Source organism: Aulostomus chinensis, chromosome 18, assembly GCF_037954235.1.
Source record: "Aulostomus chinensis isolate RoL2024-O1b breed Wild chromosome 18, RoL_Achi_v1.0, whole genome shotgun sequence".
Lineage (NCBI taxonomy): Eukaryota > Metazoa > Chordata > Actinopteri > Syngnathiformes > Aulostomidae > Aulostomus > Aulostomus chinensis.
The window spans coordinates 19,422,804-19,435,712 of NC_141337.1; the positions used below are offsets into that span (position 1 = coordinate 19,422,804).

Here is a 12,909-nt window from a genome sequence, read left to right on the forward strand (position 1 = left end):
ACTAAGGAATGTAAGTCAGAGCAGCTTTTGGATTTTACAGTGCATTCATTTGAAGTAAATTTCTGTAAAAAAAAAAAAAAAAATGGTGGTGGTGGTATGCTGACCCCTATTATTCACTACCAGCAACTGTTACTTCATATTTTATTGACAGAGAATTTAAGAATTCCCAAAATCCGATGTTTTATTCAAATGACTTCACACTAGACTTAAAAGTGACACAAATATACATGTAAATCAACAGTGATCACATTGATAGAATAAAAGATTTTATTGTTATTGTACATGATACATTGAAATTTGGAGACTATAATAACTAAGACATTAATTGTGGGAACAGTTAGTATATGCTGAGTATAAAGACAAGTGGAGGGAGTCTGATATGAAGGTGCAGTGCTGAAAAGAAAGGCGACAGTAACAATTACATTCAGTATGTGATAAGAATCAATATGAAAGATGTCCAAGGAGGTGGTCAACAGCTACTTGAGCATTCCCTTACATACAGGGAAATATTATTTCACAATTAATAATGTGGCAAGAGTGATCAGAGGCCAATGCAAAGCCTAATTATGCGTGTTGTCATGTTTCATACATGTTTGTCATGTTTTCACAATCAGCCCGCTAGCTTCAGTATCAGAGTTGACTCTCAAGATTGTGTGTGCTAAATCTACTCATGATAAACTTTCATTTACTCTCTGTGGGGAGACCGCTGAGAATGCCCCATCATTAAGATATTTTTAACAATGCACATACCACCAATCCAGTTCATATATCACCAAGTATTTCACTCCTGACTGACAGCATCTGTTAAGACTGTTTTATTATTGACAACAACATATGTGGTTGGTTGAGGGGAGCTGTGGCGTGCGGTATCACAACTGCAGTAAAAAAAAAAAGAAAAAAAAGACTCACCTTCTTTAAAGTATTCTAGTATGCCTGTTGTCTGCCCTTATTTTCCTCAATACAATTTAAAATTGTCTTGAATGTCCCAGAATTGTTGTAACTACATTTCCTCATAAGCACAAAACTGATACGTGAAGCCACAAGCCAGACTAGCACTTTTTCACTATGTCTGCAAAACTTAAACCTGAACTGAGGCACTAAGCTGGAGTTTGCAGAGCATATCCATCGTGGTGTTGGAAACATGACATACAAGCATACATACAGATGGCACGAAGAAAAACATCTGGAAATAAAAGTAGCACAATCAGACACAAATTTACATCTTCACATATTAAAATGCTATATATTCATTTTGGGTCGGCCTGGCAACCATTGTGAATGCAGGAAGGAAAGTAGAGAAACCTAATTTACAATTTAAAAAACATTCAAATAGCTACAGAGAATGGATTATGTTAGAAAAAAGCTAAAAGAATCTCTCAGATAAAACTAAACTAAAAACTATGGCAGAAAAATATGTCCATTACACTTAATACAGTGGTTGGAAGTACAATAAACTGGCTACTGCTGCAACAATAAACTCTTGCTCATGTTGCAGCATTTGGATCCATTTGTTGTTTCAACCCTAACAGAGTCTGATATTCCTGCTTGGGACTCTGCCCACACCCTGCATGCACCAGTGCTTCATAATGGAGCTATTGTTGCATGTACAGTGATGTGTGCTGCACATTCAGTCACACCCAACAGCAAAAATGCAACAAACACCAACCTTTTAACCCATAATTATCTATTATTCCTTAGATGGCAAAGAATTTATGTCAGTGCTGATGATTGCAGATGAATGATAAGCTACTCTGAGTCTGACGACACAGATCAAAGCGTTATCTCTCTAAAATAATTGGTCTTTTTGTAGAAAATCATCCAACCATCCAATGTCTGCTAGACATTATGGTCAGTTGATGGAACTAAGTTACAGCAAGCCCTCCTGCTGCCGTCTAGTCATTTAGTCTCCTATGTATACTGTCAAATTTGCTCAAGTTGAAAGTAAAAAAGGCATTCTTTTCATACAGACCAATTACATTAACGGTAATACAAGCCCGTCATTCATCTCTGTACAGAATGTTGAAAGGCGTCACTCTCACCAGGTCTAAAGACGGCAGCAGCAATTATTCTTCTTAATCTTTTTCTGAACATGTATTATACTTTTGTTTGGATTCTCCTTGGTGTTCATTCTCGGCTTTCACAAGCAACCCTAACATGAAAGATTTTCACCGACACTGGTTTAAATATGTAAGAAAAATACATTATGTTAAACTGAAGATTCACCCCTGTGACCTTTGGAGAAATTTTGGCACCCGATTTTAGAATGATTGGACCCAACACAACGCGGTGAAGAGGAATTGCAACTCTTTGGGATTCACTGAGTACCACAAAGTTAGTATAGCAACCATCAGTCATTTGTGTGTCATAGTGGTGTTAAGCTAATCAATATCAGCCACACCTGTGTCATTGTAGCAGAGAGCAATTGAAGACGTCAATCTTTTTATCAGTTTCACAACATCATCCAGAGCTTCCTTACTTTGCTTATGACTAATTGAGGTGGACTCATGTGAAAGACTTCCTCTAACCCCTGATAGTTGGCCTTTCCTTTATTAATCACTTGATCAATTAATTTCTGTCAATCTGTTATTTTAGTCTCTAATGAGTAGTTATGAAAGGATGAAGGTGGCAGGAGACAAATATGAACTCAACATTGAACTGTCAGTAAGGCAGTAACTTCCTGGATCTATTTTTCATCCATGTGCATTTGAAACAGGCCTTGCAAATCTCTGATTTGGTTTCTACTCAAGTTGAGCAGATCTCAGCTTCACACTTCACTGAAAGTGTTGCCATAGTCATTGATTAAGACAATGGAATTGTAGTATGGTCCAAAAGCATTACAGACTCAGGGGAGCCACCCGATAAGGACGCGGCTGCCCACACACACACCACATAGTAAATCATTTAAGTGGAAAATGTTAAATGCTGTTGCTTCCACTCATGGCTGCCTTCTCTTACCTCCCCACTATAAACAACCATAATTCTAGAAAATATAAATTTCCTCACATTGAAAAATAGATCTATATTTTAGTCTCCCATTAAAAAGTCAAATACATTTCTCATTTAAACATTAACCAGTAGTTGGTCCCATGATGAGCAAACGGGAAAAAAACGAGATATCTTTCTCCATCAAATCTAATATTGAGAAAAAGGCTTTCCTTCTACAATCTCTGATTCTGAGAGGACAAAAAGCATCATTCCTAGAGGAGGAGGCCGATGGTGACATCAGAGGTGACTGTCAGATTCACATTTGTCAGCAGTTCCATTTTCCATCGGCCAAAGAGACAGTCCCCGTTCACAGAAGTTGATGTTGCTCTCGTTCAGTCGTCGTACGCGGTAGGTTTCATAGTGGATGTTGTGTGTCACATCTTTCAGGTCCTGCAGGTGAGACCTTTGAAGAAACACATGCGGAAATGTAGTCTGATTAACATCACAGCAGTGGTTCAGACAGTTAAACATAGCAGTGTAACCAATATGTGTGGCGGTGTTATTATATGTTAGTGAATGAATAGTGTGAATTAAAAGTGTGCAGAAGGAAGGTGTGTGTATGAGTGACAGTGTGGACATCCATAATTGTGTCTCTCGTCCCAATAAACACCTGTGGCTTGGACTTTGACACCCTTTAGGCCCAAGAAAATCTGCAGCTTGACCCACAGTAACGCTGTGTTCTATGCGTCAGAAGGCTCTAGTGGGATAGGTGCAGAGGAGTATGAGCTAGGCTCCAACAGCCATGCTCCCTTATCAATCAATCAATCAAACTTTATTTATATAGCACCTTTCTTACAATAAAATATCAACACGAAGTGCTTCACAAAAATAAAAACAATCAACAGCAAATACAATACAAAGCAATACAATAAATGTTAAGAACCCGCCCCTCCCAACCCACATGACCACATACATGCATGCACGCACCCCCCCCCCCCCACACACACACACAACCACACGCACACATCCACACACGCATACACACAACCACACACTGACTATCAGTAGAAACATGGCAGGGCACTGAAAATCCTAGTGAGGAAAAACCACCTATGGGAGCCATCGACACCAGGAGGTGCCACAGCCCACAACCACAGGGAGCGCTGCCACCGAGACCCCCTGACCCGGACAGACTGGGTAAACTCCACATATAATGCAGAGCCCCCCAGCTCTCCGGGCCTGGACGATCCCAAGGATGACGCCTCCGCGGGCGGACCAGACACCTCCCAGTGTGGAGGGCCCCCACGAGGAAACACTGGAGCTAAAAACAAAAGGACTAAAATTGAAGGATAAAAGAGACTAAAGCAGTTAAGTCAGTTAAAAGCTAAACTAAAAAGGTGAGTCTTAAGCCTCCTTTTAAAAACATCAACAGTCTCTGCGGTCCTGATGTTCTCTGGCAGGCTGTTCCATAACTTTGGGCCATAATGGCTGAAAGCAGCCTCCCCGTGGGTTTTTGTTCTGACTCTAGGAACGACTAAAAGGCCGGTGCCAGAGGACCTCAAGGTTCGTGAAGGTTGATATGATAAAAGCAGTTCAGATAAATAAGGTGGGCCAGGACCATTAACACACTTAAAAACTACTAAAAGAACCTTAAAATCGATCCTTATATTTTGTTGATGCCAAATGGCATTTACAACATTTCAGAGTTTCCCCTGAAACATGGGGGACTGTTATGACGCTATCTATACCAAGGCATGACTACATCATAACACCAAACATGCAGGGATTCAGCTGGATAAGCTGACACCCTACACCAGTGGTTGGAAACTAGAGGCCCACGGCCCAGAAGTTGTCCCCCCTCCCCCCCGCAATGAAATCTGGCTTATTTTGACAATTTGATTTTTTAAAATTAATTGTTGTATTTCTCTGCACTACAGCAGAATAACAAAAACCAGAAATAGAAACATCAAACTACATTAAAAGCTTTTATTCTGACACATGCTGAAGGAAACGCTGACCCACATGAGTGTAGAGTGTGACATCATCCATCCTCCAGCACTTCTGTGTGGAGGAGAGTGTCCTGTGTCACTGAGTGATGACATCATCCTGCCAGTAGCTGGTTCCTCCACAACTGTCACAATCAGCTGGTTCAGGTCTCTGTCAGTCACTGGTCTGTGGTGGTAACTTTGTACTGGAATGTGGCGCCTCTGACTGGGACGCTGCTGCAGCTGCAGCTACAGGCTTGAATGTAGTGTGTTGGAGCCTCTCAGCTACACTGAGAAACAGACCCTGCTGCTGTCAATGTCCCACAAATAAACCCAGGAAAGTGATACTGCTGTACCACTTGCTGGCTCAGTGAGAGCTGATCTCTCTCACCCGTCAGCTGATCTCTAAGTCATTCAAAACAAGACGGTAATTAATGAAGACTTTCAGATATCAGTGACGGACATATGTGAATGAGGTCATGGACACCATCCAAAGCAATGATAAATGAATATTTAATCCTCTAGAAATCAGCCAGGCAGGTGGTGCAGTGCTCAGCACTGTCGCCTCACAACAAGAAGCTTCCGGGTTTGAGTCCTGGCTCGGGCACAGGATCTTTCTGTGTGGAGTCTGCATGTTCTCTCTCTGCCTGTGTGGGTTCTCTCCTGGTACTCCGGCTTCTTCCCACCCTCCAAAAATGCAATTGGGGACTAGGCTGATTGATACTCTAAATTGACCGTAGGTGTGACTGTGTTGTCTGTCTCTGTGTGTTGGCCCTGCGATGGACGGGTGACCTGTCCAGGGTGAACCCCGCCTCTGGCCCGAAAGCCGCTGGGATAGGCTCCTTCCCTCGCCACCCTTAACAGGAATACGCGGAAAAAACAGATGGATGGATGGATACAATACTCATTTGCAAAAGTATTGATACCAACGGCGCCATCTTCGCCTGCAGTTGACACACAGGATCACTAAGCATCACCGCACACACAGACTACCTCTTTGCTCCTCCCCTTACTAGAAGCTCAACATGTGTTGGACAGAGCTGGCGGAACATGGCGAGTGCTGCTGTGGGACCTTCTTGACAAATTTTCATTGAAAATGTCAAAAGCAAAAGCACAGTATGGAAGTATTTTGCACATAAGTCAAACAGTCAGGGGGGAGTCTTATATATCAACAGCCCTGTTTGCAAGCACTGCTAAAAGGCAGTGGCAACAAAGTCAAGTCGCACCAGCGACTTGACAATACATTTGAAAGACACACAGCCCACTCTGCACCAAATTTCTAGAGGTCAGTAAAGCTCCCCATTTCAACAACATTGAAGTATGACGCATTGTTATGATCAGCGCTCTCAAGTTTGCGTTCTCTGTGGGCGTGAGATGTGAGAACGGGGGGAGTTCCATCATAGATGTGTTGAATTTTTGTGTTTTAGGCTATTCATTGACGACTACTTTTCAAAGCATCAGCGAGGCTACATGCTATATACTGACAGGGGTCTCAAGTCTCATGTATTGAGCATGAGACTCATGCATTTCAGTCCGTTCACACACTCCCAGGCCACACGTTGTATTTCTCACGCAGAGAAGTTTGCAGGGTAATGCCAACGAAGTTGCACCACGATTTTTCAAACAGAACAGGAAGAAAATCCCTCCCTGAGAGCCTTTGAAAATAACAGTCGTCCTCTTCTTTCGTTGCAAGCCTGCGTCATTGGCTTGCAATTAGATAGTAGGTAGTGGAGTATCTAAATCTTGCCCAGATACAGCAATGCTATTTTCTGATTGGCCATTCAGTAGCTATATTTTGTTAGATTAGCTGGTGAGTGGTAGGGAGGGCCTTCTGTACTCTTGGGGAGGGATTTTCTTTTCAACCCCTTCACCATACCCTATGCAAGTCATCTCATCACTGATTTCCATTTCTGGGGAATATATGTGTCCAGGCAGCTGGTATGACAGTTAATAGCTGAATGATTGCTAGCTTATTTCAGCAGCTATTCTGACACCTGTATTTCTTTAAAAAATAAATTTATTTATTTAGAAATTTGCGCCTTTTAATAATAGGCACATCCTCTCCATTGTGAAACCATTGGCCTCGGCTAATTCCTTGTATTTTATCCAAAAACACTGATCGTGCACACACACGCAAACACACACACGATCCCCTTATTATGACCCAATATCACTTCTTTATATGGTAACATGATATTCCATTTCCCCTTCATGTTGAGACTTTCCTCTACTGTCACAATCCCTGTCTCGTGTCTCCTGATGTGTTGTGTAGTCATGTCCTGTCTTCCTGCACTCCCCCCCCTGTGATTACCTCACAACCTGTGCCTCGTTTCCCTTGTGTATTTGACCTCCGTGTTTCCCCTTGTCCGTGTCGGGTCATTGTCAAAAGTTTGTTAACAGTTGTTGCTAGTGTGATATGTTGCCAGTTTGTCTCCAGTGTCCTACCTCAAGTCCCCCGTCTTAAGCCTCAAGTCTCCAGTTTCCCCCCTCACGTCTTTACAAATCTTGTCAATAAACACCTTTTTGTGAACTCTCCTCGTTCCCCGTATGCGATTGGGTCTACTCCCCCCCCCCCCAGCTCAGACCATAACATCTACATCTGTAAGCTATACGGTGGCAATAGAACCAAATCCAGACTATTCCGATTACACCAGCTGAGGCTTGGCAACACTGCAAATTTTAAGAGATTTTGATTAAAAATGATCTAAAATGGTGTTATTCATGCAAACTATTTTTCTAACCTGTTGCCATGCACTACTTTAGACTGTAAAGCACTTTGTCAAGCATAAATTGCACAAATGTGCTGTATAAATAATGCTGAAGTTACTCAAAGGATACAATTTTGAATAACTCATTCAAATAATGTGCAAAATTGTCGCTTACATTCAAGTGCAAAAACTGTTCTCTTTCATTTGCAATTTTAAGTTCACACCACTGTCTCTTTTGATATTTCATTACTATTGTGTGTATATATACATTTGTGTGATATATATATATATATATATATGTGTGTGTGTGTGTGTGTGTGTTTTTTGAAAAGCTTTTAGCTTCTTTTATCGTTATGCCTTTGGTCTTTCCAGACCTGTTTTTATGTAACATCTAGGCTACGCCAATTAATTATTAATTGCAAGAATATTGCATTTTTGTTTTCTCTGAAAAATATTGATATGAGTGTGAGTATTCATGATCAATATATTTATGTTTAAATGCCTGTTTCTATTCATTCATTGCTCTTAATTAAAAGCATTTAATATATATTTGTCTTATTTTAAAGGGGTTTCAGACTTTGATTTATTTTCAATAAGTTATTTTGAATGAGTAGCCCACCGTGTACTTTCTCATTCTTCAGGTACAGTAGCCCTCAGTCCCAGAAAGGTTGAAAACCCCTCATCTAGATCAAGATTAAACAAGAGCAACCCTGAAGGGTCGCTGGTTCGATCCTCACGTCCCCCGGTGACCACGTCCAACTGTCCTTGAGCGAGATACTGAACCCCTAATTGCTCCTGATGGCCCTGAGATGATGACCCCATCCAGGGTGAGTAAGCAGTATAGAAAATGAATGGATGGATGAAATCAGTGACATTTTATTTCAAAATTTTTGCGTATGGCAGGATGACACCTCTTTTTTTCTATTTCTATCATGATTTTGCAAGCAGAGGCCTCTCCCCTACACCCACTGAAACACTCCTCTTGATCTACTTTTAAAAATGCACCTTTGCGTGACATCAGTGACTTGACTACTTCTTTTATTTGTACCAAACATATTTTACAGGTAAAGTCCAATTGGCATCATCATAAGTTAGTGGAAGTGGACGACAGTTTATCAGTAATTTTGCCTTCCAATGTTTTTTTTTTTTCCATATGGAGCTTATTACTCACCTCAGAGCCTTTCCCAGTAAAGGTTACTGGGGTGCCTACTCACTCAGTCACCAGTTACTGCTGCCTAAGTAATAAAAACTATGCAATTTCCTGCATTCTAGTGCATTTTAAAGGTGGTTTTGTAGAGCAATGACAAGAGAGGAAAGACCTAATTAAGTGGTGTTTGGTTACTGCTCCATGTCCCAGACGTGCTCTCTTCCCCTTCAGTGGCTGTCTCTCACCAAGGCTCTATTTGGCACCCACAAATCAAAATGGAACAAAGAAAAAAACTTAAGACTTTGGACTTTGAACTTATGCTGTCTTAAGGTATTTTTGGGATATTTTCCCCTCTGAATGGGAACAGGACACAAGGCATGACAACTCAATTGCTTACGGTACTTAAATGAATTTAATAAACTTATTCAATCAGCATTTACAAATATAAATGACGATCAAACTAGAACAAATATGAAATGACTTAATTCCTCATAAAACTGACATTTCTCAGAAATCAATGTATCTCAAGGCTGGGTGACAAACTCCTTCTCTCTCCCTCTCGTTCCCTCTCTCCAGTTCTCTTTCCATTCTCTCTCCTATCTCTCTCTTGTCTTCACCTGATTCTCCCCCTGTAGTTGGATGATTCTTATCAATGGGGGTTGGATTGTTCTTATCGTTTTTTGTTGTTGTTGGATGGTTCTTAGTGTCCAGGTATTGGTCGGATGGATTGTTGTGCTGGTGGTTGGATTGTTGCATAGAGTTTCACTCTCTCTCAGTCTCTCTGTCTCCCTGTCTCTGTCCATCTCTCTCTCTCCCCTCCCTGTCTCTCTCTTCTCCCTCTCCCTTTCTTTTTTCCCCTGCGTGGTTTTTTAAGATAGTTTGTTCTCTCTCTCTTTTTTCCCTTTGTTTATTTATTCATTTATTTTTTCCACCTTATGGGGTTAGGAATTTATCCTCTCTGAATGATGTTTTCAGTACTGAAAGAAGAACTGTAGTTAATAAAATGTAATGTAATAAATGTAATGAAAAAAGTTTAAAAAAGTGTCCCTGTCTCTCCCTCTCCATGTTTCTCTGTCTCTCTCCCCCTCCGTCTCCCTCTTGCTCTTTCTTTCTTTCTTTCCCCTCTCTCCCTGTCTCTCCCTCTCCCTGTATCTCTTGGTCTCTCTACCTCTCCCTGTCTCTCTCCCTTTCTTTCTTTCTTTCTTTCCCCTCTCTCCCTATCTCTCCCCTCCCTCTCTCTCTTTCTTTCTTCCCCTCTCTCCCCATCTCTCTCCTTCTCACCATCTCTCTCTCATTCTCTAAGTAAAAAAATGTGTTCCAAAATGTGTTGGTGGTTGGATGTAGTGTTTCACTGTCTCTCAGTCACTTTCACTGTCTGTGCCTCTGTCTCCCTCCCTCTCGCTCTCCCTGTCTCCTTCATCTCTCTCCCTCTCTAACTAAGGGGGAGACATCTCTGGAGTCAGCAGAGTCTCTGCTTTCATATATGTCATTTGTTTGGTTAGCATCGGGTAGCATGAGGTGGTGAAATGTGCAGAGGCAGAAACGGCGTTTTCATGTTTTTGTTACATGCCGACATGCTTGGGTTGTGAGCTGTGTTTCGTTTGGTTGGCAGTGCTTAGGATGTGCTTTTAGCTGAGTTTCTCTCCACCATGTTGGTACGCTACATGTCAGGATTGGAGCCTACTAGCATGTTCAAAGATCGTCTGTAGTGCAGCACCTCTCTGTCCCCCTGGTTGGGGTCGCTCGGGCTCAAAAGATGCGTCTGTACAGTCCTTAATGTTACCTTTATGGGTGGGGGACAGTGGCGGGGTGGCCGTGGCCTGGCCCCTTGGTGGCCTACCTGACTGGCCAGGAAAAAAACATTTTTTTCCCCTTCCCCCTCAAGCCAGGCAGGCCAGCTGGCGACAGACAGCGCAGATAAAACAAAGGTCTCAATTCTATGGAGGCCTTTCCTTCAATCAATCTGCTCAGTCAGTGCTGCTGCTGCAGGCTCCAGTTTGTGTAGCGCGAGCGAGCGACACGAGAGAGCTGCACTCACTCGGCTCGCTCCCATGCTCACCCCCTCCCGGCGGTGCAGCGTGCCGCCATTTCACTCGCCGGATGGCAAAATAAGGATTCCCCCCACTTATAATGGTGGCAACGCCAATGCTCATCAAATGGGCCGAAAACGATTAAAAAAGTTTTTACTGAACACAATCTGAGGTGGTAGCAATATTTATTCCACCTTCAAAATAAAGAAAAAAAAAACGTTTTGACCACTAATTAATGTTTGTCATTCATCCAGGCACAACGCAAAGGCCATTTACAGAATAAAAAAGAATTACTGGCTCTTTCAAAGCAATTAGTTGATGGGAAAGTCTGGTGCTTTTAAATGTGGTATCTTAGCATGCATCTTAGCATGATGTTTACGTACGTAAAGCACTCGTTGCAGATTGCATACATTGGTTCAGCCTTTGAATTAGGTGCTAAAATAAAAAAGCATTTGTCAGTCCAGTTAGGGTTAAATCGTCTACTCCCATTCTCAGTTTTCCAATGTCTCTGGATTGAGGTCTGTCAACGGTACCACCACCTCTACACCTTGCTATGCAGAGTGTTGCATTCACTGTCTGTTCCAATGTCGATATTTCTGCAGGTCAGTGAAATGTGTTTACCGTAAATTCTGGACTATAAGCCGAGACTTTTTTTCGACGCTTCATGCCCCGCGGCTTATACTCCGGTGCGTCTTATACGAGGATTTTACCTTCACCCTGGGGTGTGGTGGGCAGCGGCAGCGGGCAGTAATTCCCTATTGTTCCTGATGGCAGCTCCAAGTACCGTACTTAGGGAAATTCCTGGCCAAATGTTATGGTAATTTCTCTAAGTACTGTACTTGGAGCGTCCAGTCCATGCCGCGGTGCAGTGTAAAAAGAGCATCACACGATATTTTCAGTCATTTGTACTCACCCTCAAGATGGAGAGCAGAAGAAGGAATGCTTATGATGCAGCTTTCAAGTTAAAGGCAATCAATCTGGCGGTTAAAGATGGAAATAGAGCTGCAGCACGTAAGTTTGGCATAAACGAATCGATGGTGAGACGCTGGAGGCGGCAACATGACGAACTGACCCAATGCAAAAAGACGACAAAAGCTTTCAGGGGTCATAATAGCAGATGGCCCGAACTTGAAAACGCTCTGAAAGACTGGGTCAACACGCAGAGAACGGGTGGCCGAGGTGTTTCCACCATGCACCGCGGCTTATTTACCGGTGCGGCTTATACGTGTACAAAGTTGATTTTTTTCCCTAAAATAAGCATCAGCGGCTTACATAACAGTGTGCTCTATCGTCCGGAATTTAATCCCTTCTTTCCTCTGCTATTCTTATGGGAACATGGATCAGGGCATTCAGTGGTTGTTTCTGGGCCACATGTGGCCCGCAGACCACCACTTGAATAGGACTGGTATATACTATTCATTGTTTTTCCATCTCTTGTATCATGAACATGGGTGTAACAGTTGAACTCACCTAATGAGTAGATCTCTCAGGTTGGCAAACTCACAATGCGCCTCATTTTCAACTGGGAAAAGAGAAAAACAATGACTGTTCATTCTACTAGATAATAACACAGACAGGCACTTGCACACACAGATACACACACACACACACACACACACACACACACACACACACACACACACACACACACACCGCCTGTGCTCTGCCAACAGACTGAAATCTTCAAAGTCTTCAAAGTGTGACAGGTCTCATGACAAAAAAATATATGTACCAAACTAATGTGGTTTCTGTGTGACAACTGAACTTTGTTGAGGAGGTGATTACAGAAGCCTGTTGTATTCACGGAATAAAAAGTCGACACCTGATCTCATAATTATGAGATGTGTTGTCTGAGTGTGAACTTTCTTCAGTGGAAGCAATGTGCTCCCTACATGATGAGGGTCCATGCTCAGCAAACAATAACATACAAACAGGCAACATCAGTTTATAAGCTGATTAAAAACAGACTCAGATGTTCTGGGGCAGCCGACTCCACCTCATCTCACAGCCAACCTTGTACATCTGTATTGGATATCCAGTAAAGTGTCCAGTGGAAACATCTCTGAGTCTCCAGCCTGTTTTTGGTGTCTGAATGCCTTCATCACACGAAATTC

At 42.3% G+C, this 12,909-nt stretch overlaps 1 protein-coding gene across 5 annotated transcripts in view; it reads right to left on the reverse strand.

Annotated features, from left to right (window-relative positions):
• Positions 1-251: 251 nt before the first annotated feature.
• Positions 252-12,909, reverse strand: part of septin12 (septin 12) — an 80,125-nt gene continuing 67,467 nt past the window's right edge. For all 5 annotated transcript variants that reach the window (XM_086183918.1, XM_086183921.1, XM_086183923.1 and 2 more), the window contains 2 exons: positions 12,266-12,317; positions 252-3,388 (listed from right to left, as the gene is read on the reverse strand). In XM_086183918.1, the coding sequence (XP_086040044.1) occupies positions 3,223-3,388; positions 12,266-12,317 (218 nt within the window). In that variant the 3' untranslated portion in view covers positions 252-3,222. The remainder of the gene's footprint in view (positions 3,389-12,265; positions 12,318-12,909) is intronic.